Below are 27,090 nucleotides of genomic sequence, written 5' to 3' on the forward strand. Positions count from 1 at the left end.
TACTTAGGATGAACGATTAAATTGAGCCCCATGGAGAAGTTTGTGGACTAAATTGGTTATTTTGAAAATTTAGGGATGAAGTTAAGCTTCGGCTGAAAATTTAAGGATGAAATTGGCTATTCCATATGTTGTATCTTCTCTCCAGTTCCACAAGATGTGGTTTCCATGCCATTGAAGCAAAATTGATATTATTGCCAAGTTTTTATATAGCCACTTAATTGGCTGTCAAGATTCCAATTCAATATTCCTCCAAAATGTAAGATGCTTTTATTTTCTCCTAAGTCAAATTTTCCAACTTTCAATAACATTGATACCAAATAAATGTACTATATATCAGGTATAATTTATGGTAGATTTAATGAAACTTCATGGTGGCCTTTTCTATAAACTTTGACAAACTTAGAGAAGTTTGGCTTGATAAAACTAGAACACCTTAAATTTTGGAATGGAGAAGAGTAACTGAAGAGTTAGCATCACTCCTTGCCCATCACAACCGGTTGGAAATTAACCAGTTGTAGTGACACACATCACCCCAAGGACAAATCAATCGTGGAGATAGGAAGAACCTATAGTGATTAAAAAAAACTGGATGGGAAGTTGTGGACTGCACTCCCTCTTTGATTTAAGAAAATGCGAGACTCAAACCCTTCATTGAATTAGATCCTAATGGCTATCATTGAATGAAGGTAACAGTTCTAGTAGAGAGAATCTGAACAAGAACGAATCATGGAGTAATTGTGTTTTGTTCACATCCTAATGGCTATCACAACTACTATTTATCTATCATGGAGTACTAATTTGATATGTTAACAAAAAGGTCGACAGTTCAATAAGTCATAGGGATGACAGTTCACCTCAAGAGCGGTAGGGTCATTAGGTGACTTACTCAGTGTTGCTTCAAAACCTTGTAGTTCACTCTAGTAAGAAAACTGATAATATCATAATATGATAACAATTATCAAAAAGCAAACTGAATAACAATCCAAAGGAATAGAGTTCTTTGGTCCTTCAATTCTAAAACAATCATAACATCAGAAGCAAAACATGGTAGCATTTTGAGAACCATGTGCAATATTTGGGGAAAATGTTACCTTAAATTTTGCTTCTTCCTCTTGAGAAAGCTTTTGTTTAACTACTGCACTTTCTTTGCTAGGACTCACACTGAAAGGAAGAGTGTAGGAGTTACATGATAGTCATAACATGTGCAAAAAAATATTCATTTACATGTGTATCTATATTCTATTCCATTACTACAATCACTGCTGATTGCCTTAAGAATCAACGCCCTTCCCCTTCAATTCTTATGCAAATCATCCAGGTTTGACTTTAAAAGAAAAAACAACTGAGGTTCTAACAGTAGGTCAAACATCAGACTGAGGTTGGAACTTCCAATCAACAATTTTGAATTTTTATGTTCAGAAATTTGACTTCAATTGCAATTTTGAAAACTTCTATTAGAACATCCCAGGTTCATAATCCTATTTTGTTAGAAAATTCACCAAATAAGAAACATGACTTGAATGTGTAGCAGAATATTATAACACCACCATTCTGCATGGTCCTAAGACATTCAATAAGGACAGAATGCCAGTTATATAATGAATTGAACTATATTGGCAAGTGAAAATTGCTACATGAAAATGTTTAGTATAGCAGAACATAATAACCCGCACAAATAAGAAAATTAATATGAAATGCAATTGCTATGGAGAGAACGGCAACGAAGGAACAGACTATTGGTGGCCCATTTGTGTAGTAGATGAAGATTTACCTTCCATAAGGAAGGAAATCCCCAAAAGCGAAGACTAGTCCAAAGACAACAACTGCAATGCCAATTCCGACCTACTGAGAGAATTCTGATAAACATATGATCCGAAGATTAAATAATACAGGAAACATGAGAAAGTCCATAGAACAAATACTAACCCTTGTACCAAAGCCCATTGTACTTTTATCTGACTCAATTGGAAAATCATAATCAATAGCTTGATAATCTTTGTTCTCTTCAGCTTTCTTTTTCTCAAGTGCAGACCTATACAGAACATAAAAGAACAGAGCACAAGCAACCTAGCTGAGAACACCAGAAACTGCTAAAGTACAACAATGCTTACAAGCAGTATACCAAACAATACATTTTCAGCGCCTATTTAGTAACTACGAGTGTAGCTATTATCACAAGCTAGGACCTATGATGCAAATTATGATATATACTATCCAAATTGCATTGATGTACACATGCCTTCAAGTAAGGAATGTTTCTGAATAAGTCATAGAAACTGAAGAAGTTTCCAATTGAACCTCAAAGATACAAAGCGGCATTGGTCCTATGGACGTCTAGGCAGAACTGGAACATGTGCAGTCGAAGCCTTGACAATACAAATGTCAGACATCCAAGGGCGCAACATGCCACGATGAGCCTGATTAAATGTGGAATACTCAGGCAAATACCTGACATGATTATTTTATATTTTGTAATAAATTATCCAAGCCTTCTGAGTCCCATTTTTAGATTGTTAATAATCAGAAACATTTCTAGTTATATATACCAAGAAAGAGAAAAAATATTTGTAATATATTAGATGAGCATTATGAGTCCCATATATAAATCATCAAGAATGAGCAACATTTGTACTTATATTTTCAAAAATAGCTAGTACTGTAGCTGTAGAACTTAATCCTATGACAAGTGAACCTTCTTTTCACTAGATGTAGCATGTTGATTGATGATTTATGTAATTACCTTCTAACTGCTTCCACTTTTTGCAGAAATTTCTTATCCATGACTTGTTTACCAGATCTATTTTCACTTCCAGTTCTTAATTCTGGCACCCCTAAGAACAATGGATGACCAAATATTGAGAAATACAGCTGGTAAAAGCAAAATTAGGTGAGTTCATCATAGAGAAAACGTGAAAATAGGTAAGATAACAAAAAATAGACATATCTACGAAACATCAAAGTTAAAAGCAGAAACATGTTTTAAATCTTAATGGTTGACCTTCGGTAAATTCTCATTTTTGTGGAGCTGCATTTACAGACGCATATGCACATGAGTGCATCAAAACAATCAGGGATGACAAACAGCTTTTAGAAATATTTGCCAATCTATGAAATACTAGTGAATTCGCGTACATTAAACAAGTCAATGAGATACAACCACATGATAAAACTAGCAATGATGATTGTAGTCATTATTCATATAAGCTAAATGAAAAAAAAGATAAACCAACATATATATAGGATCTTACAACTTAGTGGTTCAGGTTAATGGAAAACAAAGGTGTCATGATCAATGAATGCATATTAGTAGGGGAATAATCCAAGCGAGTCAATCAACAATTGTATCATCCTCTCTATATCTGGCGAATAAGATGGATAAGATAAAGCCTAAATGAACTTTTGTCAGTGATCAAATACTTTTGCAATTTCAGGAAAAACTTAGTCATCATGAGGATAATGCAGAAAAAAACTTATTAGCAAGGGACTAGTACCACAGTACATGAAGTTAACTGAAAATTGAAGTCAACTTACATTGGTCCATGTTCTTTGGATTTCCAGATATTACCTTACTGCATGAAAATAAAATTTTTGATAACTAATGAAACAAATAATGTTATATGTATAAAACAACATAGAAGTACTTTAAAGTTCTAAAAAGCATATGAGCAAGTAACATAATTAGTTAGAACGCATCGAGCAAACGGATTTGATGAAAGAGTTTCTGAAATCCTTAGTCAGAGCAATCGAGCAACATACTATAAGAAAAAAAGGAAATAACTAATACCATTAAACAAAAAACAAATTAAAAATTCTGGATTTAGATGCATGATTCACTTATCTATCACATAACCATATGAGCTGTTGCAAAATATAAGACACACTTTTCTTCTAAAAAATAATGTGCCAATCATCAAACCATAAAGTTCCTGATAAAAATAGACTTCATTTTTAATGCGAAGAAAATAAATCCTATAATAGAATGCCCAAGGTGAGTTACCTCGGTTCCACCGCAACATCTTTTGGCCTCCTCTTGCTTTTAATCTGGAAGAAAAGAGAAGACATAACAGACCATCAGAGACTCCAATTCCTTCAGATACAATGCAAGTTGGCTTTCCTAATTACTGGACAAGATGTACAACTTCATCACTGAAATTTAACGGAATTAAGAATCTCTACTCGTGTTGGAAGATGGTTTCATTTGTCTTTGCACTCAAACTAGTGCTTGTCAGACGTGTAGTATGCTGCAGATGGAAGGAAACAGGGAGGGAAATGGAGCATTGAAGCTGCCTACTTTTCTCTTGTTAGTCGAATCCGCGCCAAAGCCACGCCCATTGGCAGCGAAGCATCGAAAACTGAATGCCTTGTGGGTTCCATGGAGAGTCATTTTTGAACCAAATGATTTGATATCATCACTATGTCTGAACTGTTGCACCCATCCCTGCAATGTAGTCATGTTCTGATGTTCAATGACGAGCTTATTGCCTGAATAAAGTACTGCAAGATTGCAAAATCAAGGATATTGGAAAAGAATAGTTGTTCATTCCTAAGCTTATCAAATATAATCCCTACGATCCCGAATCAAGACTAATAAAAACTTGCGCTCCATTGCCCGAGAAGGCTTGAATTCTAACCTCAAAAAATAAAAAGATAATGAAGACGGAAAAAAAACCAATAAACCTGCTACTTGTGAGTCCCACGAACAAAACCAAAAGAAACGGAAAGGGAGCCGGAAGGAGAAAGGAAGAGGTTTGGATACCGGTGCCAGGAGACCGGCGGCGCCCATCGGCGCGCAGCGCAAGGCGGCGGTGCCTGATTTTTGTTTAGGAAGCAGGAGGCGACAAACGGATAACAGAAGCAGGAGGAAAGCCAGAAGCGGAGGGAGCGCCGCACAAGCGCAGCTTCCGGGCACGCCGGTCCGTGATCCAACCGTCCACTTTGATCCAACGGTGACAGTTGCTCGTATTTGTCAGGAAACCCGATGTGTGCTATTTTTTTATCGAAACATATATATATTAAGATAAATTTTATCATGGTTGAAATAAAGAGGATCGTCCATCAGACAAAAATCAGTACCAAAATAGATAGAACCACTATAAAAAATTATGTAATCTGTGATAAATTTAAATTTAGAATCCACCATACGCAACCATAATTTTAATGTAACAAAATAAATATGTCCCTGTAATATGCCTGCGATTGGGAGAAAAAATGGAAAATGGTGAAAAAAAGGTAGAAAAAATTGGCGAAAAAAAGGGCATCAAGCCTTCGAACCTTCGATACCAGACCAGCACACCAAACCAGTATGCTGCGGCATCATTCATGAATGTGCTTGGTATAATTCTTTTTATACAATTAAAATCCATATTTTAATTTGTGGAAAATAAAAAGATAGGATGAGGAGCTTAACAAGCATCGAACCGTGGTCTTCAAGACTAAGACGTGCAATCCTTACCATGGCGCTGCGCCTACCACTACAAGAAATTAGGCCTTCTATGATAATTTTCATATAACAAAGCACTTTTTAGTCATAGAACTGATGCGTTATGACAATTTTTCTTTAGATGACAAGCGCTTGTGACAAAGATGTGATTTAGTCATGAACAACCGTCACCATACACCTTTTACAATCTTTGTGACAATAGTTCATGACGAAAGCGATCGAAAATGATCGTCATAAATTAAAAAATATTTTTTCTCCAACTTTGTGACAATATCACATGATGAAATTAATGGAAGGTGATGGCCATAAACTAAAAATTATTTTTTTAAAAGAACACCTTGGCACAGCCACGTGAGCAATTTCATAGACATATTTGACTTGATATAAAAGTTACAGTGGTTTATTATTTGCAAAGGCATATTTGCATATCCACATACCCATGCCTGGATACTCCGGACAAGGGTTCGGACATCCGATCCCAATCCTGGATACTCCGGGTTTAAGTCCGGATACTCCAGACAAGGGTTCGTATATCCGATCCCAATCTCGGATACTCCGGGCTCAAGCCCGAATACTCCAGGTTAGCCACATTATGCTTTGGAATGGTTTTTAATAAATAGAAAAAAAAGATTTTTTCATAAAAGGTGGCAATGTTAAATGCATAAATATCATTAGTATGGAAAAGGAAAGGCAATACCCAAAATTGAAATGTATATGAGGAAAGAAATGAACTATGATGTGCAAACTTCAAAGTTTAAGTTGAAGTATATGCAACAATATGAACACATGTTCTTTTCGTGAACAATGTATATTCAAAAAGTTGTGAAATCATGTGAAACTTTTTTGTTAAGCTTTTCCATCCATAACATGATCCCATGCCAAAATTTACAATTTTCTAAGCAAATTGAAATATTACTGCAATTATTGGATTATGGTTTGGGGATATAAGTTTGAATTGCCTCTAGATGGAAGTTAAATTTTTTCATATATATAAACGAAATGGGCTACAACAAATGGAATACAACTGAATATGAATTTTACATAATTTTTGAATCAATTTGGTGGCACATGTAGTTCAAATTAGAATTTCTTTCCATAATCATGCAGTAATTAAATTAAATAGTAGAAAATAGCAAATGTGTTCCAAAAAAGTTGATAATTCTCCACAACAACTTACATCTAAATAAACCCTTTTCCTACTAAATTCAGTTACTAATTAAGTAGAGATTCAAGGAATTGCAAAAGAAAGTGAACATGAAGAACAAACTGTGCTGACCATGTCCAAATAAATTATCATTGGATGACCGCGTTAATGCGCGACCAATCATGCTTGGAGGCGATCGCACAACCCCTCTCCAGAGCAAATTGCATGCATGCAACGCGAAATCCTAGAATGTGCCTATCCAGAGCAAATCATGTGCATACAGTGGAATCTTAAGAGGATACTTTGTTCTATTTTCTTTGATTGGTGATAACATTGTCATTAAGCGTTTGTTTTCAAATCCGTTTGCACCGTTAGATTCTTTACATTTTTATCTAAGAAACAAGCCCTACTTTACATATCTTTAGAATAATTTTATGTTCTTCGTCAATTTATATATAGAGGTATTAGCAACTTATATAGATATTTTGTATCAATTTGTGTAAATACTTTGTCAACTACTATACCATAAGTTAACTTATGACTACATAGTAACATATAATCTCATGTCTACTTGCACAGTAGGATATTTATAAGAAAATAAATATATCAACTTATCTATAGAATTATGTGACAAGTTGTGTTCAGACAGTATGAAAATTTATATACTGTACCTAGTGTCAACTTATGTAGAGTCAATGTGCCAACTTATTTGGACATCATGTAGGTAAACAACATGAGGGTAAATATTATTTTGTAGCAATTTATATTCATAATTTATTAAGATACTTACACATAATTTGCTACATACTTAACATATAAGTAGCTACAACCGTTTAATATAAGTTGCCAATACATAAAAAAATATTTCAAAATATATACATCATAGGTCTTATTTTGTAGATCTAATCATGAAAAATGTAGTGGTGCGATCATAATTAAAAATGGAAATTATATAAGAAAGTAATCATATTTTTTAGAAGTGGAATAAAGAAAACTGTGCATGGGCCACGGCAGCCCACCTCTCACCTCCTGGATTGCAGCAGGCCGCGCTCTAAGCACTAGCTGTGGCTGGTTGTAAAATAGATTTCTCCTTTTTATATCCTTTTCTCTCCCTATCCCTTCGCTTAGACATGATTTCTTGTGGCAGAGTTTTTAGTGCTATTGAAACTATGGATATCTAGCCAGGCTAAGTATGGTGTAATAAATCACAATCAGGCCCAGTCCCGAGTACCCCTATTGGGCCAAATTAATGGGCCAGACCGCCGGGGTTACGCTGCTTCTTCTATATATGCTGGCAGTACCCGCCGTTGTTTAAGTATTTATTGCATTCTTTTAAATTCTTTGAACCTAACTGGACATTGGTCAGCTCAACCAAAAGAGATCCATGTGAAGAAACTTGGATAACGTGTCCGACAACATTTTAAAACTGAACATGCAGAAGCTACATCATCTCCGAACTTTATGAAGTTGTTGAAGTGCTTTTGAAATTTCAATTGAAGAGTTAAACGAAAATATATGCACTATGAAACAACTCATGATTTTAACGTGCAACAGGCCTAGAGATGATATTATGGCAAATTACGAAAACTGCAAGGACTTGAAGATAGTTACCCTAAGTTTGGGGAATTTATGAAAGATGAGCTGATGCCTAATGGAAGGTCCTCGACCAACATAAAACTTTTTACATTTTGTGTTAATTGTTATTGTAACTGATACCCGCAGGCTGATTTTTGTGGCTTTAAAAAATTAATTTTTTTTATATCAGGGAATAAAAGAGTAAGGACAATATGAAAATTCAGGTTGGGAGCGTACTGATGACTGCATTGATCTCATTGGTGCCGCGAACGGGCGACTTGTTCCTGACACCTGATATGTCACTGTTCTGATGGCAAGGTCGTGCCTCTATTCCGGCCTCATTTAGTTGTCGTCTACATGAAGTAAGAGCAGAGGGTAATCCTGAATTCCTGATGACCAAATAAACCTGACCAGAGAACTAGAGAAGATCACATATATCGAAGTATCCCTGTCAAGGACATTATCGCGAGAAATAATGTGGTTACAATACGAGCACTTGTAAACAGCCTGACCATTCAAGGTTTCATAAACCCGAGGTAATCCTCATCAGCCACAACTCGAAAGTCATTCAACATATAGGCAGTCAATATAGAGAATATGCTTGGGAGCTTAGGTCCTTGTCCTATGACCTAGAGGAGATTACATCAGACTATCAGGATTCTACAGAACCAATGGAAATAGTAAAATACTGATATATCCTTGTCAATGACATTATTATGGCATTTAGCCTGAGCATTCAGGTTAAGTTCAGGCAACTTCATCAGCCACAACTTGAACGATATCTCTGTATATAGTCAATACATAGGAGTACACACTACTACAAAAAATGATTTGCAGCAACACCTCGAATTTTTTTAGGGGCGGACCAAAATATCATCCGTTCTTACAAATGGAGCACCGGTACTGCAAATGGGCACCATTTTCAGGGCGGCCGGGGGTTGAGCCGGCCCTAAAAAAAACTTTGTAGGGGCGGTTCATCTCCCCCCATCCGCCCCTCAAAATGGCGCCCATTTTCGGAGGCGGCTGATAGGGTGAGCCACCCCTACAAATGGTATTTTTAGGGGCGGCTCACCCCCAACCCTCCCCTAAAAATATCTGTAAAAATCTAGGCACCTTCTTCCTCATCCCGACCTTCTATTGTTTGCTCGGGAGAGGAGCTCCTCCAAGAGCCGAGAAAAAAAAAACCGGAGTTGGGGGGGGGAGCTTTTCAACTTGATTTCCTTCGAGTTGGGGGCTCTAGGAGGTAAGTTAACTCTAATTCCTTATCATTTCTAAGCTCTTTTGTTAGATTTATGGTTCAAATGGAGCTCTCTTTGCCTCTAACTAGCTCTAAATCTACATGGTTTGGATTAGCCATTTGAGACACTATTTGGCTCAAACTTTTGGATGAAGTTGTGCTATTATAGTAGGAGAATAAGATTATTTAATTATTTTGACTTGATCTACAGTTTTTAGCATCATTCTTAAGTAAATAACTCCCTAGATCTATGGAGGAGAAAGAAGAAGATTTATTTTTTTTCCTATTTTTCAAAGATGCATGTTAGATTTTTCCCCCAACATTTAGTGGTAAAATAATATGTTGAGTTTTTGATTGTTTTTATTTAGTACAAGTTAAATTGACTTATTTCCCACACCTATGCATATATAGAAGTATATATTTAGTACAAGTTAAAAGATTTGATTTTTTCTATCTTTACACACATGCATATTAGATTTTTTTTCCAATATTTAGTGGTACAATAATTGGTTGGAAATCAACTTTTTTTATTTAGTAATAGTTAATTGACTTTTTCCAACACCTATACATATATAGAAGTATATACTTATGTGAATTTAGGACTCTATTTCTTTCAAGAAAATGATTTGATTTATTCTATTTAAATTATTTGTTGCTGTTCAGAGATGAATAGGATATGGATGTACAATGCAAAAAGGACGGACGCCTATTTCTGTGAAGAACTTAATAAATTCATTCAAGTTGCAGAGAATCACGCAAGAAAGGAGAACCCATTTTCAGGGGCGGGTCACCCTCTCACCCGCCCCTGCAAATAGCTATTTTTAGTAGCGAAAACTAACAATAGGTGTGCTACCCGCTCCTAAAAATGTGTTTTTATCCGCCTCTATAAATATTATTTTAGTAGTGACATCAGGGCGGTGGAACAATAAAGTGCGTGCCCCTTTCAGTCAATGTCCAGAGTAAATAGAAGAATACTCATTGTGTTTCTAGTCAGACAAGTTGTCTGCCCGAGAAGGGTAGTGTTCCCTTCTTTTAAAAAAATACAAGGTTTATTTTTTTGTTAGGATAAGCCTCCGACAAAGAATTATTTTATTAATACATACTTTTTGTGATATAAATTTAATTTCATCATACCTCATATTCTTATTTAAAAAACTCACTTACTACTACGATTTTGTATCGTATAAGAGGAATTTTACAATAGTTGAAACAAACAAGGATCGTCCATTAGGATGAAATCGACATCTGAGTCATAAGAGGTACCAAGAGGTACTTAGGTACTAATCGGTACCAAACTATTGTCTGTTGTTAAAGAAAAAAAGAGGGACCATATAAATTTCTCCAGCGTTGTTAAAATCGTGAGATTATGTTGTTGGAACGTTGTGGAACTTATGATACCCAAGCAGACGTCGGACAAAAAGGTCCATACAAAGGAGTTCAAAAATGGAACTAAAGAATTTATCAACATAATGTTAATTGTTCTCCCCAACTTATATCCAGTTTCTACTAGTACAAGATGGTTAGATCGAGTTGTCACTTAATTCAGGTAGAATTGATGATCCTTTTGTCACTTTAGAACGTCTAAAGATGCAACTGGGAGTGCCATTCTTGAGGTCATTATCCTCATGAGTTGGTGTATTTGGATGCAATGAAATGACCTTATCTTCAAAGGAGTTCAACCCAATCAAGATTCTTGTCTGCAACACTTCAAGAGAGAGTTTGCCTTAGTTATTCTGAGAGCAAAAGCTAGATATAAAACCTCTATGTCTTGATTTTCTTTGATTGGGTAATCTTGTGTAATCTTTTTTATTTTCTTTGTTTCTTGATTTTGCTCCACGAGCTGTTTAACTTTTGTTTCTTGATTTTGACTACTAGTATGCCATGCCGTGTTAGACTTGGTAACAAATTGCCTTGATCCGCTGCGAAACTATAAACTTCTCAAGCCAATTTAAGTTCAGTATTCAAGCCTACGTCCTTGCATCTTCATCAAGCTACTATAATACTCATATCTGAGTTGAATCCCTTGCTTTGCCTTATGAATCTTCACGTCCTGTTCTTCTTTGTCTTTACCATTCCATCATTTGTTAACAGCAAGCACCAATTTGTCTACTCCGGCTTCACTGGTGCTAACCTCACCCTCGATAGTATGGTCTCTATCACACCAAATGGTCTACTTCAACTGACCAATGGCACCCTCTGTCTCAAAGGCCATGCGTTCCACCCAACTCCATTCCACTTCCGCAAGAAGCCCAATGGGACAGTGCAATCGTTTTCTGTCACATACGTATTTGCCATCTACTGCATCCAATCTGCCATCTGTGGTCATGGCATTGCGTTCCTCATTGCTGCAAGAAACAACTTCTCGGATGCATTGCAGGCCCAGTACATGGGTCTCGCCAATGGATACAACAATGGCAACGCAACCAACAACTTCTTTGCTGTTGAGCTCGACACCAACAAAAATGATGAGTTCTATGACATAAACAACAATCATGTTGGAGTCGACATCAATGGGCTAAACTCTGTGAACTCCAGCAGCGCCGGCTACTACGACGATAATAGCGGTAACTTCCACAACTTGACTTTAGCAAGCTACAAAATGATGCAGGTGTGGGTGGAATATGATGGGGGTACCACACAGGTCAATGTGACCTTAGCTTCCCCTGAACATGGCCAAACCAATCAAACCACTCCTCTCTATTACTTACAACATATTAAGAGTACTTCTCACAGATAAGGTATATATCGGCTTCTCATCGTCAACAGGTTCATTCATTGCACGGCAATATGTGCTTGCTTGGAGTTTTGGCATGAATAGACCTGCTCCTCCTATTGATATCACCAAGCTGCCAAAGTTACCCCGTGAAGGACCCAGACCTCAATCCAAGGTTTTCAATATCGTACTGCCAATAGCCACAGCTGCATTTGCCATTCTTGCAGGAACCATTCTCATTCTTCTCATTCGAAGGCAACTAAGGTATGCTGAACTACGAGAAGATTGGGAAGTAGAGTTTGGACCACATAGATTTTCATACAAGGACTTGTTTCGTGCTACTGAAGGATTCAAGAACGAAAATCTGCTAGGCATAGGGGGTTTTGGAAGGGTTTACAAGGGAGTTCTTCCTATATCTAAACAGGTGGTTGCTGTGAAAAAAATCTCGCATGACTCAAACCAGGGCATAAAGGAATTTGTTTCTGAGGTTGTAAGCATTGGTCGACTCCAACATCGTAATCTTGTGCAGTTACTAGGTTATTGTCGTCGAAAAGGTGAGCTTATTTTAGTGTATGAGTACATGTCAAGAGGAAGTCTTGAAAAATATATATATGATGAAGACAAGCCTACCCTGAGTTGGGAGCAAAGATTCCGAGTAATAAAAGGGATTGCTTCTGGTTTGCTTTACCTCCATGAGGAATGGGAGAAAGTAGTACTCCATCGGGATATCAAGCCAAGCAATGTGCTCCTCGATGATGAAATGAATGGACGTTTAGGTGATTTTGGTCTTGCTAGACTATATGACCATGGTGCGGATCCTCAAACCACACATGTTGTCGGTACCATTGGATACCTAGCTCCAGAAATGGCACGCACTAGCAAGGCAACACCACGTACTGATGTATTTTCCTTTGGTATATTTCTTCTTGAGGTCATATGTGGGCGAAAACCGACCGAGCAAACTGCACAAGATAGTAATAAGCAGCTGATGTTGGTTGATTGGGTCCTAAATTTTTGGCATAAAGGATCACTCACTGGCGCAGTGGATCCTAAGCTTCAAGGTGCATACGATGCTGATGAGGCATGCCTGCTACTAAAGTTAGGATTGCTGTGTTCACACCCGTTTATCAATGCAAGGCCAAACATGAGGCAAGTCATGCACTATCTCAGTGGCAACATGCCACTACCAGTGCAGCTAAGGCCAGCAGATATGAGCTTCAACATGCTTTCCTTGATGCAGAACAAACTTCCACTCGGGCGACCCTGACAGACTCATTATTTGGGGCAAGTACATATTACCTGACATCTTAGGAGCCAAGGTTAAATGCATGTATTTCTAATTTTATAAATGTTACTTCTTTATTATATATGAACAGACATTTGTACTGAGTCGATGGTGAACATTATCTGACTGTAAATATAAGCAAATTATAATCAGAGATTCTTGTTGCCGCACAAATGCGTACTTTGGCTTGTCTAATGTTCTATGTTTTGTCATTGTGTTTATGGGGAATCCCTGGATTACTCTATTCAGAGCCTACAAAGAAATACATCAATTACATAAGCGGATCATGCAGATGTCACTAGTAATAAATTACATTTGAGTTATAGTACAGCATGCACAGTATCAAGAATAAATATAATTATTGTCAATGAAACAATCACACATAAAGAATGATATTTTCAAAGTTGCAACTCTTACTAAAAAATAATTCAATGGATCATTACTCTTACAGATTAAAAACCCCTGTCAAATCTTTTAAACCTAGTCCTCGCTTTTCGATCATTAATCTAGCACTAAAGAGTAACCTAGTATCTGATTTTCTTCCGCGCCCTAATTTCTTCAACTTTGCTTTGGACGAGGCTGCATAATGTCTAAATCGATCAACGTTGGTTTCTTATGATTTTGGCTTTGTATAGCCTGAAATATCCTTTACATGCATATAATTTTTTTAGGGGAAACCTTCATAACCTTCCTTTTCGATGGTAATATATTGCAGGTGATAAGTTCATGCCCACAATCAGTGGCTGAACTAAGGGGGCTGGCAGGTGTGATGGCCCCCCTCAACAAAATGAAAACCAATGCATAGTGTATAATTTGTTGATAAAAATAGATTAAATTTCTATAGAATATCAATGCAAAAGTAAAAAGAAAGATGGGGTTTTCTTTAGCAAAATAGCCTATTTCGTCGCCAAACTTTTAGTCGAGGGTCATTTTCATCACTAAACTTTCAAAATGTTCATTTCAGTCCTCAACCTTTTTCATACAGGTATACAGCTCAATTTAGTCCTTCATTCTATGTATCTTGCCATGTTAGCATGCTATGTCAGCATCCAAGTGTTCCTATTTTTTAGCAGCAAATTATATTGGTTCACATATAGTTAGAGATAACATAACAAAACTTTAACTTGTGTCTACATGAATTTTTTCACAAAAGGAACTTTTGTATGCAGGTATAATAAATGGCAAATTTTACAATGCTTGGGGAGGCGTAGGGAGGTGTTTCATGTGTCTATGATTTGTGGGCCCAATATAGTTGAAGGCGTTGGAGGCATCAACGAGGAAGCGTTGGCAGACGTTAGATGCGTCTATAGACGGTGGGCCTATATGTGCCGAAACGCCTCCCAATGCCTCCAAAGTTAAGAGGATTAGAAATTCTTGGAAATTCATGGCAATTCCTTTTCTGCAGTTATGTTTTTTAATCAAGGGTAAAAGGGTAAATTCATAATTATACTATAGTGAGATGAATATTTGTTTTAAAGAAAAAGAAAAGATGATCGTTCTTAGGGTTCCTTCCTAACCGCCGGTGATTCGATCTGCGGCGCCGTCGACCGGCGATTCGATTTGTCGCCCGTTGCCGCCTGACCTGCCTGGCCCCTCCCCTCGCTCATCGCCGCCTGACCTGTCTCACCCCTCCCCGCCCGAGCTGCCTTGGCCATCGCCGCCGGACCTGCCCCTGTGCTGTGGCGGACCTCCGTTGCCCCTCTCCGTCCGAGCTACCTCAGTCGTCCCTGGCATGGTGCCCGCTCCCAGTGGCTCGTCCCCGGCTGCCAGCCCAAGCATGTCTACAGGTGTGCGCTGGCCCTATTGTGCCGTGTCTGGTTCCTCTTCTGAATAGCAAAAGTTTTGGATCGCAGTGAAATAGTGATGTTATGCCTTACTTAGCACTGTGTGATCTTACTTGCTAGTTACAGAAATCCATTTGGCATGCCCACTTCATGATAATAATTCTATCTGGATCATCCATTTTGTGTGCTTAATGCTGCCATCATTTCTTCTTCGTCTGATTTGTTCTGACTGAATGAGGGGCTGTATGTCCCGTTCCTAGTGTGAGGGGCTGTATGACAAATCTGGTATGATTTCATCTGACTGAATGAGGGGCTGTATGTCCCATTCCTAGTGTGAATATTATACTGTTGGTTGTGTCAATTTGTTCTATGGTTTGGGAGGATGTTGTGGTCATGGATACATAATTTGAATTCTGGTTTGTGTACTTCCACTGGTAGTACTCATCTCATTTTATCACGTTCTTTTAAAATCCTCAGTATATCAATGTTGGTTTTTGATGTGTTTTAGGAAATGTCCTTGTTGTCATGTTATGTGCTCCTGTGTATCTCTGCTGATGACATTGTTAAAAAATTCCTAAGGAAAAATAGTGTCCCCATATCATTTGCAGAAGCATGTCAAATTATTTTCATGCATGTGTAAAATTATTGTGTTAGTACTTGCATGTGCTATTTTGTTGATTTCTATTGCAGTCATGGCAGAATTGTAACGCCCCAGTCCCAAATATGGCTAAGTCCTACTCTCACGTTCAGCAACATACCCGCACACACTAGGGCAGTCGACCAGGAACTTTCCCTCTTAGCACACGCCGTCTAGAACCGGCACATATGCCATGCCGTGCGGCCACACAAGGATCCACACGCGCCATGCGCCACATGTCCGTGTCCCTAGCACGCACACGCACGTGTAACCGTGAGGGTTGGCTCTAATACCAATTGTAAACGCCCCAGTCCCAAATATGGCTAAGTCCTACTCTCACGTTGAGTAAGACACGCACTCACACCAATACCGCTTACGCTTTCGTCCTCGCTCCGCGTAAAAGGGTTAACCCAGGGTTTAAATGCACTTGGCACTTGGGTTTATATGTTGGCGAGACTCACTTTCAATTAGCAAGGTGGGACAACTCCCCACCCACATGCCATGCCACTCACACTTGGGCTACTAGTGGGCTCAAATTTATCCTTTGTTGGGCCGGGATGTCACAAGAATCAAGCTCGCAAGGTTCCAGGATGGGTGCAGGCAGTCGTGGTGTCCGTGGCCTTCCGAGGTCGCGACCACTAGTGCCCTACAGAGAAGGCCCTCTGGCTTATGAGCCCACCATGGTGTGTGTTCAACAGAAAGGCACCACGGTGGATTTCGTGGAGTGATGATAATCCTGGTCGGAGGTACTACAGATGCAGCCGAGCAAGGGTAAGAAATTAGCTTATTTTGCTTTGGTGCATGTCCAATTTGACTTGGCATCTGATTTGTTTGTTATCTGCTATATAGACTGATGGGGACTGTGGCTTCTATGTGTGGTATGATCCTGAGCACACAACATTTATGAGTTTGGATCTCCATAATGCTGTTTGGGAATTGAGGAGTAAAGCGTTGGAGATTGCTGAGCTGAAGCAAATCAATGACCTGCTGTCCAGTGAGAATAAAGAGAAGGTTTTAGTCCTAAAGGCACAAGAGAAGGACCTAGAGGAGAAGAATAAGCAATTAGTGCTCCTGGCTAACAAGTTTAGTTCAGGGAGTAGGTGTAGTTTATTCTGTTGTGGCTTTGTAATGTTACTTATTGGCTTGTTCTTTGGCCTGATGTTAGGTGTCATGTGATATATCGATATAACGTGTCTGATGGAACCATTTCTATGTTAAGCGCTGCAATATCACATTGACTGCACAGGTCCAAAAGTTCTGGGTTATTTGTTTCAGTTGCACCGGCTTTATTTTTGTTGGTTTGGAGTGCATGTACTTTTCTGTTGCTCCTTTAATGAATTTTCTTGCTTCTCAGAGATACTATGTTGCTTGCTCGTGCCGGCCAGCACAAGGCAGATAGATAGGTCTCTGGAATGTTCAGAGATACAACTATGATCCTAATCACTTCATGACTGAAAACCAATGTTCAGAAAGAAAAAAACAACAGCTACTGAAACATGGGGTGGGTGAGGATTAGTAGCACACTAGCGACTATTATTGTTATGAACAAACAGAGAGGTTACAATGCTAAATGCACCAATGTTACTGTGCAAAAACGTTGAAGAACTATGGGAGTCACCATTTCCTCAGACACAAGTCAGTGAGTTGAAGCACTATCAGAGTTACCATTTCCTCAAACACACAGTGGTTGGGCGTCGGTTTAACCAGTCTATCTGATTCCAAATAGAAGCCGTTGGTATTGACTCAAAGAATCTGCTGACGTAATGCACTGACGGTTGAACTATGGTGCGTCGATTTAACCGGTGTTGAAGAAGTCCAATCTTGCTGAAAACATGCTCTCTGGGCAATAGCAGCATGAATGAACCGACGTTGTCAAAGGTGCACGTCGGTTTAACCGGTGATATAGAGATTCAGTGTTGACCTACAAAAGTGTTGGTCAATGCACCGGTGCTTGGGCAGCGGTTTAACCGGTGCTGAAGATTTTCCTCTGTTTATCATCCAGAAGTAGTGCTCAGAGGCCGTGTACTTTGCTGACTGAATCTTTCGTCCAGGGATGAGTAAGGCACCAAGTAGGATTGATGCAAATTCGAGTTATGCACAGGTACTAAGTGAGGCCCAGAATAAATAAAACATTGAACATAATTAATCTGGACACATCACAGGCAATTTGATGGCAAAAATAATTTAAAGCGCATTACGTTGATGCCACCATCTCACCGAGAGTGCAATGTTCTTTGAACTAAGTGTATACGGAAACTGCAAGAACATAGCCACAAGGAAATTAAATTAAGCTAGACATGGCTTCTAAGGCTTCTAAATCTTGGCAATGTTGGCATGGACATGCTTTTTCAGATCCTGGATCTCCTTAGATATGGCGACTACCGTCTTTTGCAGGTTCTTGATCCCCCTTATCATGGCATCGACTTGCTTTTGGAGCTCCTCGATCTTCAGTTCTTGAACGAATCGGCTAGGCGATAACTGTGGAAGATAAAGTGCATTCATGAATGAGTGTGGACTGCCGAGATAAAGTTCATTTTTGCCACAATAGTGAAATAAATGGTACTTTCACCTAAAAGTCATAATGTTGCAAGCTTTTATTATTTATTAAATAGATGCTATATGTTCCATAAAGCACATGCTAAACAAAGAATTTCAGCTTAGTACCGACATAAAGACTGTCCTGATAGAATAAAGCATAAATCATGAACACTGTAAACTAACAAACCAAGAAAGATCCAATTCAAAGTATTATCTAATTCATACACAATTTAAAAATTCAGCCATAATCAAGTTGCTTGCAATCAGAAAGATCCAATTCGATACACAATCAATCATGTTTACTGTAATGACATTGGTTCTTTTCAGCAAAGAGAAATGCAACATAACAAAAGTTCTCTACCTTGTCGTCTGACAGGTCCTCGTCTGAACTCGAATCTCCACATCGTCCTTCTTTGAATCAGAAAGGGCGCTCCTTCTTTGCAGCCAAGGAGGACACCTTCTTGATGCCCCCAACGATCTTCTTCGCAGCCGATGCTTTTCCTGGCTTCATCTGTAGACAGTGACAAGATTATTGCTCTTCTCCACCTCCCTGGTGAATTTTGCAAATAAAGAAAAGGACATTGGTTGTGAAGATCAGACAGCACGCGACGTCTCAAGATGGCCGGAAAAGGAACACTCGTCAGTGAGGCTTCTTCGGCGGAGTCCGGCGATGCCGGCACGACGTCAGGAGCGACGGTGGACGACAACAACCGGCCGGTGGCATTCCTTGCGAGGTCGTGGTGGTCATCATGGTGTTCTTTGGCGTCGAATCTTGGTGTGGACGGCGGGCGGCGGCGGTGATGGTGGCGGCGGCGGCGGCGGTGGCGGCTTGGAGGTCGGCTCCAATGGCTGCCCGGCGGCTAGGGTTTAGGGAGCGGCGGTGCGTGGTGAGGTGTGCGTGTGCAGAAAGAGAGAGAGAGAAGGTGTGGCGCGCCTCTCATATTTATTGGGGCGTGGCGCGGACATCGAGGGAGAGAATCGCGGCGCGGCGGCGGGATTGGAGGGGAAGAGAGGGATTCGTGGATGGGATTGTGCGGGGAATAGAGGGAAGGGTGCCGGCGGCAGGTTGAGAGGGAGGGCGGCCGGGACAGCTGGGCCGATGGCCCACGAGAGAAGGGGACATGATTTGCTTTTTTAATTTCTTTTCAATTAGAATTCCAAATTCAATTCAAACAATTTTGAATTCAAACAAGAGCAAGCGAGATTGAACATAATAAAATAAATTTAGGTAATTTTTTTTATGAAATTAGGATAATTACGAATAAACTCAAATATTTTGTAGAGAGTTTACGTGTTTTCAAAATTTGAAACTTAGAGTGTTACAAACCTTGTGCATACATATGGTTTTCATCCTTGCGACTCTATCTGCGGCCTCAAGAATCTTTTTTGGTACCCACTATATATTGGAGATCACTCCAATACACGTGGCTTTCATGAAATTATGATCCATGTTGGGAATCATGGTCCAGTTGTTAGGCTAAATTTGTTATTTTTGGTCATAAACATTCATATATGAGAAACAAAACGTTTGTGGTTGTATAAACTTCGATGTGATGATCACTCTATGAAGACTCCGAGTGGACTAACAGGCTATTAATGCGATAACAAAGTCAACCGATCACTCTCATGTCTCGTCTGAGTGGCTAGACTAGTACTCGTAGCATGACAGCTACTAAACCTACACTCTCACAGCTCGTTTGATCAGTGGACGTATAGACCATTAACCTAACATGAGGGCAGGGATATTTAAACTTGAAATAATGGGCAATGCATTCATTCATGATATACATGGCGTTATTTTCATTAGTTGAACAATCACTATTGCGTAAAAAAAAGATGGTGCGGGAGAGATTCGAACATAGGGAGCGGCCATTCTTGGCAAGCAATCATACCACTGCACTAGTCCTTTGATTGTGTTTCATTTGGCAATGATATTTCTTATACTCCAAAAACTGCGACAAAAAAAGATGGAGTGACAAGGAATCGATCCCCTGACCTTTCTCATTTGGTGCATGACTTACCATTGCACCACTGAGGAGTTGTTGGAATATTTGCCATTTAGACATATAATGCTTTAGCAAGAAGGATGAGGTGATCCAACTCTGCCTTGATCAACAACTCAACAGCGGTTGGTGCTCCAAGACAATGCGACTATTTAGGTACTCCATGTTGAAAGGATCATTGCCCAAGAAGGCGGGTTGATTTGGGACTCTTTCAATTTCTACCAAGTCCTTAACCTATCACTATTGTTGCCCAATCTATGCATTTGATTCCTATCAACTAGAGTACACTAACAAAGTGTCCTTAGGTGGGTAACCACACTAACATGCTCATCTTACCTGCTGAAGAATACACTAACAAGAATAAGGCCTAGTCAACAGCTCACAAGCAAACAAGAGCAAAGAACAAGCACAAAGGAATTGAAATACTGACTGTAAATGCAAAGGACACGAGACAACCAGGGAATCTAGTTGATTGGAATCTGCTGATGTAATGCACCGATCGTTCAAATGTTGTGGCGTCGGTTTAACCGGTGCTGAAGAAAGTCCAATCCTGTCGGATAGGCTCTCTAGGCAATAGCAGCATGAATGCACCGATGATGTCAAATGTGAATGTCGGTTTAACCGATGCTACAGAGATTCTGAGTTGACCTCCAAAAGCGCTGGTCAATGCACCGGTGCTCAGGCAGCAGTTTAACCGGCACTTTAGGGTTTCCTCTATTTGTCATCCAGAAGCAGTGCTTGTTGCACCGATGCTTGAGCGTCGGTTTAACCGATCGTGTTTTCTGCCCCATGTGCAAATGACTTGGAATTGATTTCATCTTCGATTTTCTTCCTTTTCCAAGTGTTGATTTGACTTCTTTGAGCTTTCTAGAACTAAGCTTGATCAAGTGTAACTTTCTAAGGCCAACTTTCGCTAGGTGAAGCTACTAACACAAGATTGATGGCAACCCAAAGTTGAGATAGCAAGATATGAAATTGAAAGCGCTAGATAACAACACATGCAAGACAAAAGATAGACAAGGAACTAAACAAGCATGCATTACTGAAAGAAGAGCACATGTAGGGACATGTCAACACAAGAGCATATACAATATCCAAACAACATGTCCATACACAATATCCATGAAGATCCAAACACGCACAAACCACCCGGCTCCCCCTATCTCTACTCCCCCGATCTATCTCCCCCTTTGGCAACAATGCACCAAAAAGGAAGGCTAGAGCTACGACCTAGTTCTGGACTAGAGAAGATGGGGTCATCGTCTTGGGCTTCTTGAAGAAGCAGTAAGGGTCGTCGTCCGAAGAGTCGTCGGCAGAGTCGAGAGACATGTCGAGAGTGGTTGTCGGAGTAGCAGAAGTAGAAGGAGTTGAAGATGCAGCTGGCTCTGAAGCGACACTCATGGACTCCGTCAAAGGTGTAGATGTGACGAGAGCGGAGTACGATGGAGAAGGACGAACATCGGGGTCGTCATCCGAAGAGTCATCGGCAGAGTCAGAAGACACGTCATGAGTGATCGACGGAGCAGCAGAAGTAGAAGGAGCCGAAGACGTGGCTGGCTCTGAAGCGAAACTCGTGGACTCCGCCAAAGGTGCAGACGTGATGGGAATGGAGTCCGATGGAGAAGGACAGACATCGGTCGGACGAATCGGCTGAGACGGCGAGGGTGACTCAAAAGAGAGCATGGTGTCTGGCAATGATAGGACAACTTAAGTAGGCAGACTAGTCTGAGCTGAGCTCTATTGAAGATGCTGAAGAAACTGCTGCTACGCTAGGTACCGTGCACGCTGCAGCTCGGTCATCGGACTTCGCTGAGGTGCTGGAGCTGCAAACACCCCTGTCTGAAGTAGTGGAGACATCAGGAACGAGGCCAAGGGTGTCTGCACAAAGCCACCAACAGGTGGAGGAGGGCCAGCTGGGTAGTACTGGAGCTGCTGAGTAGTGGGAAGCTGAGGCTGAGGCAGCTCCAAGTGATTGTAGATACTCCCAAAGCAGCCTGAGAAGAAGGTGAACATCTGCTGCTGCATCTGCTGTTGCTGAAGGAGCTATAGCCTCATGGCCTCCTACTGCTGCCTCATCTCCGGAAACATAACCATCTGGGCCTCCTGCTGACGAGCCTGCTCAGCTAAGAACCTATTCTGAGTCTCATCAGAATGATGCTACTGCTCTGTGAGTGTCTAAAGAATCACAATGTGTCTGGAGCTGTGACCTGAGCTGCCGTGATTGGAGGCGGTGCTGAAACTGCAATGCCTGCTCCTGACGATCCTGCCTCATAGTCTTCATGAGCGGCTAGAGGGACTGGAATAGAAGGAATGAAGTCCTCATCGTCCTCCGAGTCCTTTGAGTCATTGAAGAGGTAGTATGGAAGGCGAGCCTCTGCAGCTGCAAGTGACTCGGTCTCTTCTACCATAGGATCGGCCTCTGCCTCGGTCCTCTGCTGAATACTCTCCTCTGCTCTGTGCTGGCCTCTCGGGCCCCTGCGACCATCACGAGGACATGTTGGTGAATACTCCTTGAAGTGATTCTTTGACTTCTCAAGCTGACACATGTGTGCATTGTCATTCATCTGAGCAAGGATCCCGCTGATCCAGTGAGCATATGGCTACTGATGGTGAACTGTCATCCCATCCATAATGGCATCCTCAAGCTCACATATAAATAGATCAACAATATCAAACTCTAGGCCCCCCAAGATGTAAACCAGGAGCCACTGCTACAAAGCTGTGATACCCTAATTGTACCCCTGCCTGTAGAGTAGACTCCTCCTCAGAGCTAAGTTAATAGTGTAAGCAACTGGAGTGAGCCTATCTGGAGTCCTCGGTGTGCCTAGCAAGAACGGCTGCTGGAACAAGATACTGACATCCTCGTATGAAGGGAAGTCCATGTCATGAGCATGACGAGGAGGCTTAGCATCACCATAAGACATAAAGTGAAGAGAGGATGGCTCATCTGGAATGGTCACACCCAAGAGTCTGGCTATATCACCGCGGTCTAACCTCCACTGAGTCTCATTGAACATGAACTGAATGTAAGCTCTCTCATCTCCAAAAAACAGTGTGGCATAGAAGATGCGGACCCACTCACGGACATATTGAGCTCGCTCACTGAGTAGTGGAACCAGTCCTGGGTATCTCTCAAAGCAGGGGAGTATCAGAACTCCACCTGCTGCCACACGAAGAGCTCCCCAGTGAAGAAGTCTGTGCTCACTGAACTGAACGCCCAAGTTGATATAGGCATAGTAGAACGACTCCTGCCAGACAGTGAAGAAGCGGTGATCCACATTTGGTTCCCTCTCCTCTGGAAACCACTGTTCCTCTTCCACATATCGAATCTTCTTAACCTTGGGCCCTACTAGCCCTCTCACATCACGGATAAACCGTGGTGGAACCTGTGGCTTTGAATCATCATCATCATCCGAGTCTAAGCTACTAGACGACTACTACTGCTGCTTAACATGGGCTCCTGTCCTCTGAGTGGCACCACCCTGGGTCCGGAGACTAGAATGAGCAGGAATCTGTGGTGCAATCCCTGAAGTGTGCGTACGCCCTGAGTGGTGTAGTGGTGGAGTGCCCTGAGCGGGAGGTGCAGCTAGCCGTGACTCTCCCTGAGTTGCTGCAGGACGCTCATGGATCTGAAGCGACTACTGTGGCTGCCCCTGAGTATCTGGCACTCTAAGAGCACGGTCCCAATCGCGCTGCTCACGATTACGCTTCTTCTTTGGCTGCTCAACTGCCTTGCCCTTGCCCTTTCTGTCACCTGCCATCTGCTATAGAGAATTGATGGAGGATGATAGAGTAAGACAGGGATATATATATATATATAAATAAATATACGAGATCATATGCTAGAGATGAGAAATATCCTAAGCATAGCAAGGATAGGATTGAGCCTAAACAAAATATTCTAGTGGATGCATGTGCCATGAAAACACACTGATTTTGATGTGAAAATAGAGGTGCGAGTGTGAGTGATAGATAGTCTCAAACATGGATCAAGAAAATGGCTTAAAGTGTGTGGTCATGTGTGCAAAGAGTGAGAGAAGATGATGCATTACTACATGCTACAACTAACATGTTGAGGAACAGGCCATACCACTGAAGATCAGAAGAAAAATGATGAAAATCACTTTAGAGGCAATTCATCGAACACTTTGGGGGCGCCAGGTGTAGGAAGAAGGAGAGAAGTGCTAGGGCTCGGGCCTGGGCGTGCGAGGAAGGTGGTGCTTGCAGTGTTGCGCATGGCTAGGTCGGTGTGGGGTAGGAGCCTGGGCGCGGCGGCGGCGGCGCTAGGGCGTGCAACGGTGGCGGCGCGGAGCGTGGTGGCGGCACGGGGAACACGAGTGGCTGTCCTGCTGTTAGAACATGGACATCTATGCTTACAACCGAAGAATGTTTGTAACTTGATAGGACGAAGAGGGCAGCTTCATTGTCAATCTGTGACAAATAGTAGTCATTCTCGATAATAGGCTACCTTGGTTTGATATGTGTAGAGGCGTTGCCGACAATAGGCTTCCCTGGTTCGCATTTTGTAGAGGGGCAGCTTTGCTGCTGCTTGCTGTTTTCCGTCGTTGCATTTCTTGGAGTGGTTGCATCTGAATTTATTCTTGCGAACGCCTTGCCGAAACGTTTGTGGGGTGAATCCTGCAATTGGTATTTGTTTTGTTAAATTCCAAAGTACGTATTCTAGCATGAGAATTGATCTAGTCATAACTAAACTTGTGCAGATGTAATACATGCAACCAAGGCGATGTAGTCATAGAAGATTGCTGACCAGTTCTATATGTAGGCATAGCTGGCTGAACTTCTGGAGATGCACGTATAGGTGGCTGAACATGTGCAGTTGTAGGGGTAGGCTGAATAATAAGCTGCACTAGCTGTCAGAGTTCCTATTATTGACACGTTGTTAGATAAGGAAGCATGGATAGGTAGCTAGAATGAGTACTCTGACGCTGGTTACCTTGATTTCCATTTTGATTTGTGCATTTTCAGCTTCAACCTTACGCACCCTAGAACTTCCAATCTTATTTCTTTTTTAAACTTTGCATACTCCTCAAATTGTGATATTATTTTACTACCAAGTCTGTATTCCATCTTATTATATTTTTTTCCAGTCGCAGTCCAAGGCTTGATTATGTGTCTTTCTTCCATTCTTGTAGGCTTTGCATCTACATAATTAGAAAATAAAGAATTAGACGTACAGAGGTTGGGCACATAAATAGATGCCATACTTACTTGTTGGTGGCTTAGACCCTCCTCTGCTACTGGTGAATTTTTCATGTACTCATCGTGTGCATATTTTGATTGTCGTGCTTGTGGCATTGATGCTGCTGGTGGTTCATTTGTTTGATGGGTGGTGTGACGGGACAACATAAGCTGCAACAATTAAGATAGTAAGATTGTACGCATGAGAACATCATCAAATTGAAGCTATGTTTCGAAACTTACAGCTCCTCCATTTATCCTCTTCTTCATAAAGGCAGCCACTTGAGCACTAGCATTTTTTTTCATTCCACATCGCCATCTGTGGTTGGATTATATTGTCGTAAGTGACCCCGCTATTCTCAATAATGACGCACTCCCAGTACTAACACTGTGAATAAAATGAAGAAAACATGTAAGACCGCAAATAAATAGTGTTTATAGTTGCTGGTTGTACCATATAGAACTGACCTGTAGCAGAGCCAAATTGCCCTTTAGGGTGGCTTCTTCTTGTGTGATGTAAGACTGGCACGAGTCTAATAAATTGTTCAGAGCGAATTGACCCCAATTAAATTTCTGGATGAGTGGTACATGAACAACAACTTGTATATAACTATAAGTGACATTGGGCACTGTAGTTGGTGCTAGAATGACACCAATTGTGAACAGAACAAATGCTCTTCTAAAGTCTTCATCTGGAGTTTTTTTTGTCACTAATCATGTCTTCCAGCCTTTTTAGGCCGAGCTTGTTGTTTGCATCAGCAAACCTCTGATACAATGGAGTTTGCACAGTTTTCTCTTCACTGATCTTTATTTGCTGTATATATTCGTCTGCATCAGTGCCTTCAATTTCCAATCCCAGTATATCATGGACATCCTCTAGATACATAGGAAAATCTTGATCACATATTTTGAAAGTTCGGTTGCTTACTTGGTATGTTTTTGCAATGTCGACTATCATGGATTTCCTGACAGTCATCTTTGGCATTCTAAGCAGCCCCCCAAATCCAATATCCTTAATAGCTTCCTTGCGTTCTTCCGATAAATCTAGTATGACTTTTTCGAATCTAACAGGTGAGTGTATTAAACGAAAAGATGCATCCTGCAGCAAACATTTGGTTGATGATATGGTTCTAAAAACGTAGAGGCAACTTACAGAAAAACTGGGAATTAGATATGGAGATTACTTAATTACTGCTGCCATCTCGCTCTTTTTTAGAACTCCGGTTGGTACCCTTGGTCTCTGCATGAAATTAGTGTGCATCTCATTAGTGGTGAATGTGGTGGTAGTTCACCTATCCTAGTGTGCCTGAACACACACAAATTCATACATCTAATATCTGAAGTACGGATGCATCAATTACCTGTATGAGACTCGTTTTGAACCTGGTTGCCGGTTGCAGTCGGAGTACAGGGCTGGCCTCCATCTTGTGCCGTAGCATCAATATCCTGCGTCGGAGTACGGGTCTGGGCTGCATCTTTTGCCGTATCATCCATGGTTGGTGTGCAGGAGAGACCGTAACGCAGCAGAACAGAGG

At 40.8% G+C, this 27,090-nt stretch overlaps 1 protein-coding gene, 4 long non-coding RNA genes and 1 pseudogene across 7 annotated transcripts; 3 read left to right on the forward strand and 3 right to left on the reverse strand.

Moving 5' to 3' along the window:
- Positions 1-532: 532 nt before the first annotated feature.
- On the reverse strand, positions 533-4,468 carry LOC120698974. 3 transcript variants are annotated; one of them, XM_039982790.1, is made up of 8 exons: positions 4,292-4,468; positions 3,998-4,041; positions 3,566-3,569; positions 2,741-2,868; positions 1,927-2,032; positions 1,772-1,842; positions 1,092-1,161; positions 533-917 (listed from the first exon to the last, which is right to left on the reverse strand). In XM_039982790.1, exons 1-8 carry the CDS (start codon positions 4,451-4,453, stop codon positions 807-809), a joined length of 696 nt encoding a protein of 231 aa, XP_039838724.1. In that variant the 5' UTR covers positions 4,454-4,468; the 3' UTR covers positions 533-806. The 3 variants fall into 3 exon arrangements, with proteins under 3 accessions (XP_039838724.1, XP_039838725.1, XP_039838726.1); XM_039982791.1 differs by having other exon boundaries at positions 544-917; positions 2,741-2,831; positions 3,532-3,569; XM_039982792.1 differs by having other exon boundaries at positions 769-929.
- A 4,467-nt stretch (positions 4,469-8,935) lies between these two features.
- On the forward strand, positions 8,936-10,527 carry LOC120698976. Its single transcript, XR_005685152.1, has 2 exons — positions 8,936-9,402; positions 10,060-10,527. It is a non-coding gene; the product is annotated as an uncharacterized LOC120698976 (long non-coding RNA).
- Positions 10,528-11,262: 735 nt separating this feature from the next.
- Positions 11,263-13,574, forward strand: LOC120698975 (annotated as a pseudogene).
- Positions 13,575-14,786: 1,212 nt separating this feature from the next.
- On the forward strand, positions 14,787-17,170 carry LOC120701406. The gene is made up of 2 exons (XR_005686087.1): positions 14,787-16,586; positions 16,665-17,170. It is a non-coding gene; the product is annotated as an uncharacterized LOC120701406 (long non-coding RNA).
- A 766-nt stretch (positions 17,171-17,936) lies between these two features.
- Positions 17,937-19,055, reverse strand: LOC120701408. The gene is made up of 2 exons (XR_005686088.1): positions 18,715-19,055; positions 17,937-18,293 (listed from the first exon to the last, which is right to left on the reverse strand). It is a non-coding gene; the product is annotated as an uncharacterized LOC120701408 (long non-coding RNA).
- Positions 19,056-25,603: 6,548 nt separating this feature from the next.
- On the reverse strand, positions 25,604-26,803 carry LOC120701409. The gene is made up of 4 exons (XR_005686089.1): positions 26,740-26,803; positions 26,024-26,654; positions 25,799-25,943; positions 25,604-25,726 (listed from the first exon to the last, which is right to left on the reverse strand). It is a non-coding gene; the product is annotated as an uncharacterized LOC120701409 (long non-coding RNA).
- Between the last annotated feature and the right edge of the window lie 287 nt (positions 26,804-27,090).

Source organism: Panicum virgatum, chromosome 3K (genome assembly GCF_016808335.1).
Source record: "Panicum virgatum strain AP13 chromosome 3K, P.virgatum_v5, whole genome shotgun sequence".
Taxonomy (NCBI): domain Eukaryota; kingdom Viridiplantae; phylum Streptophyta; class Magnoliopsida; order Poales; family Poaceae; genus Panicum; species Panicum virgatum.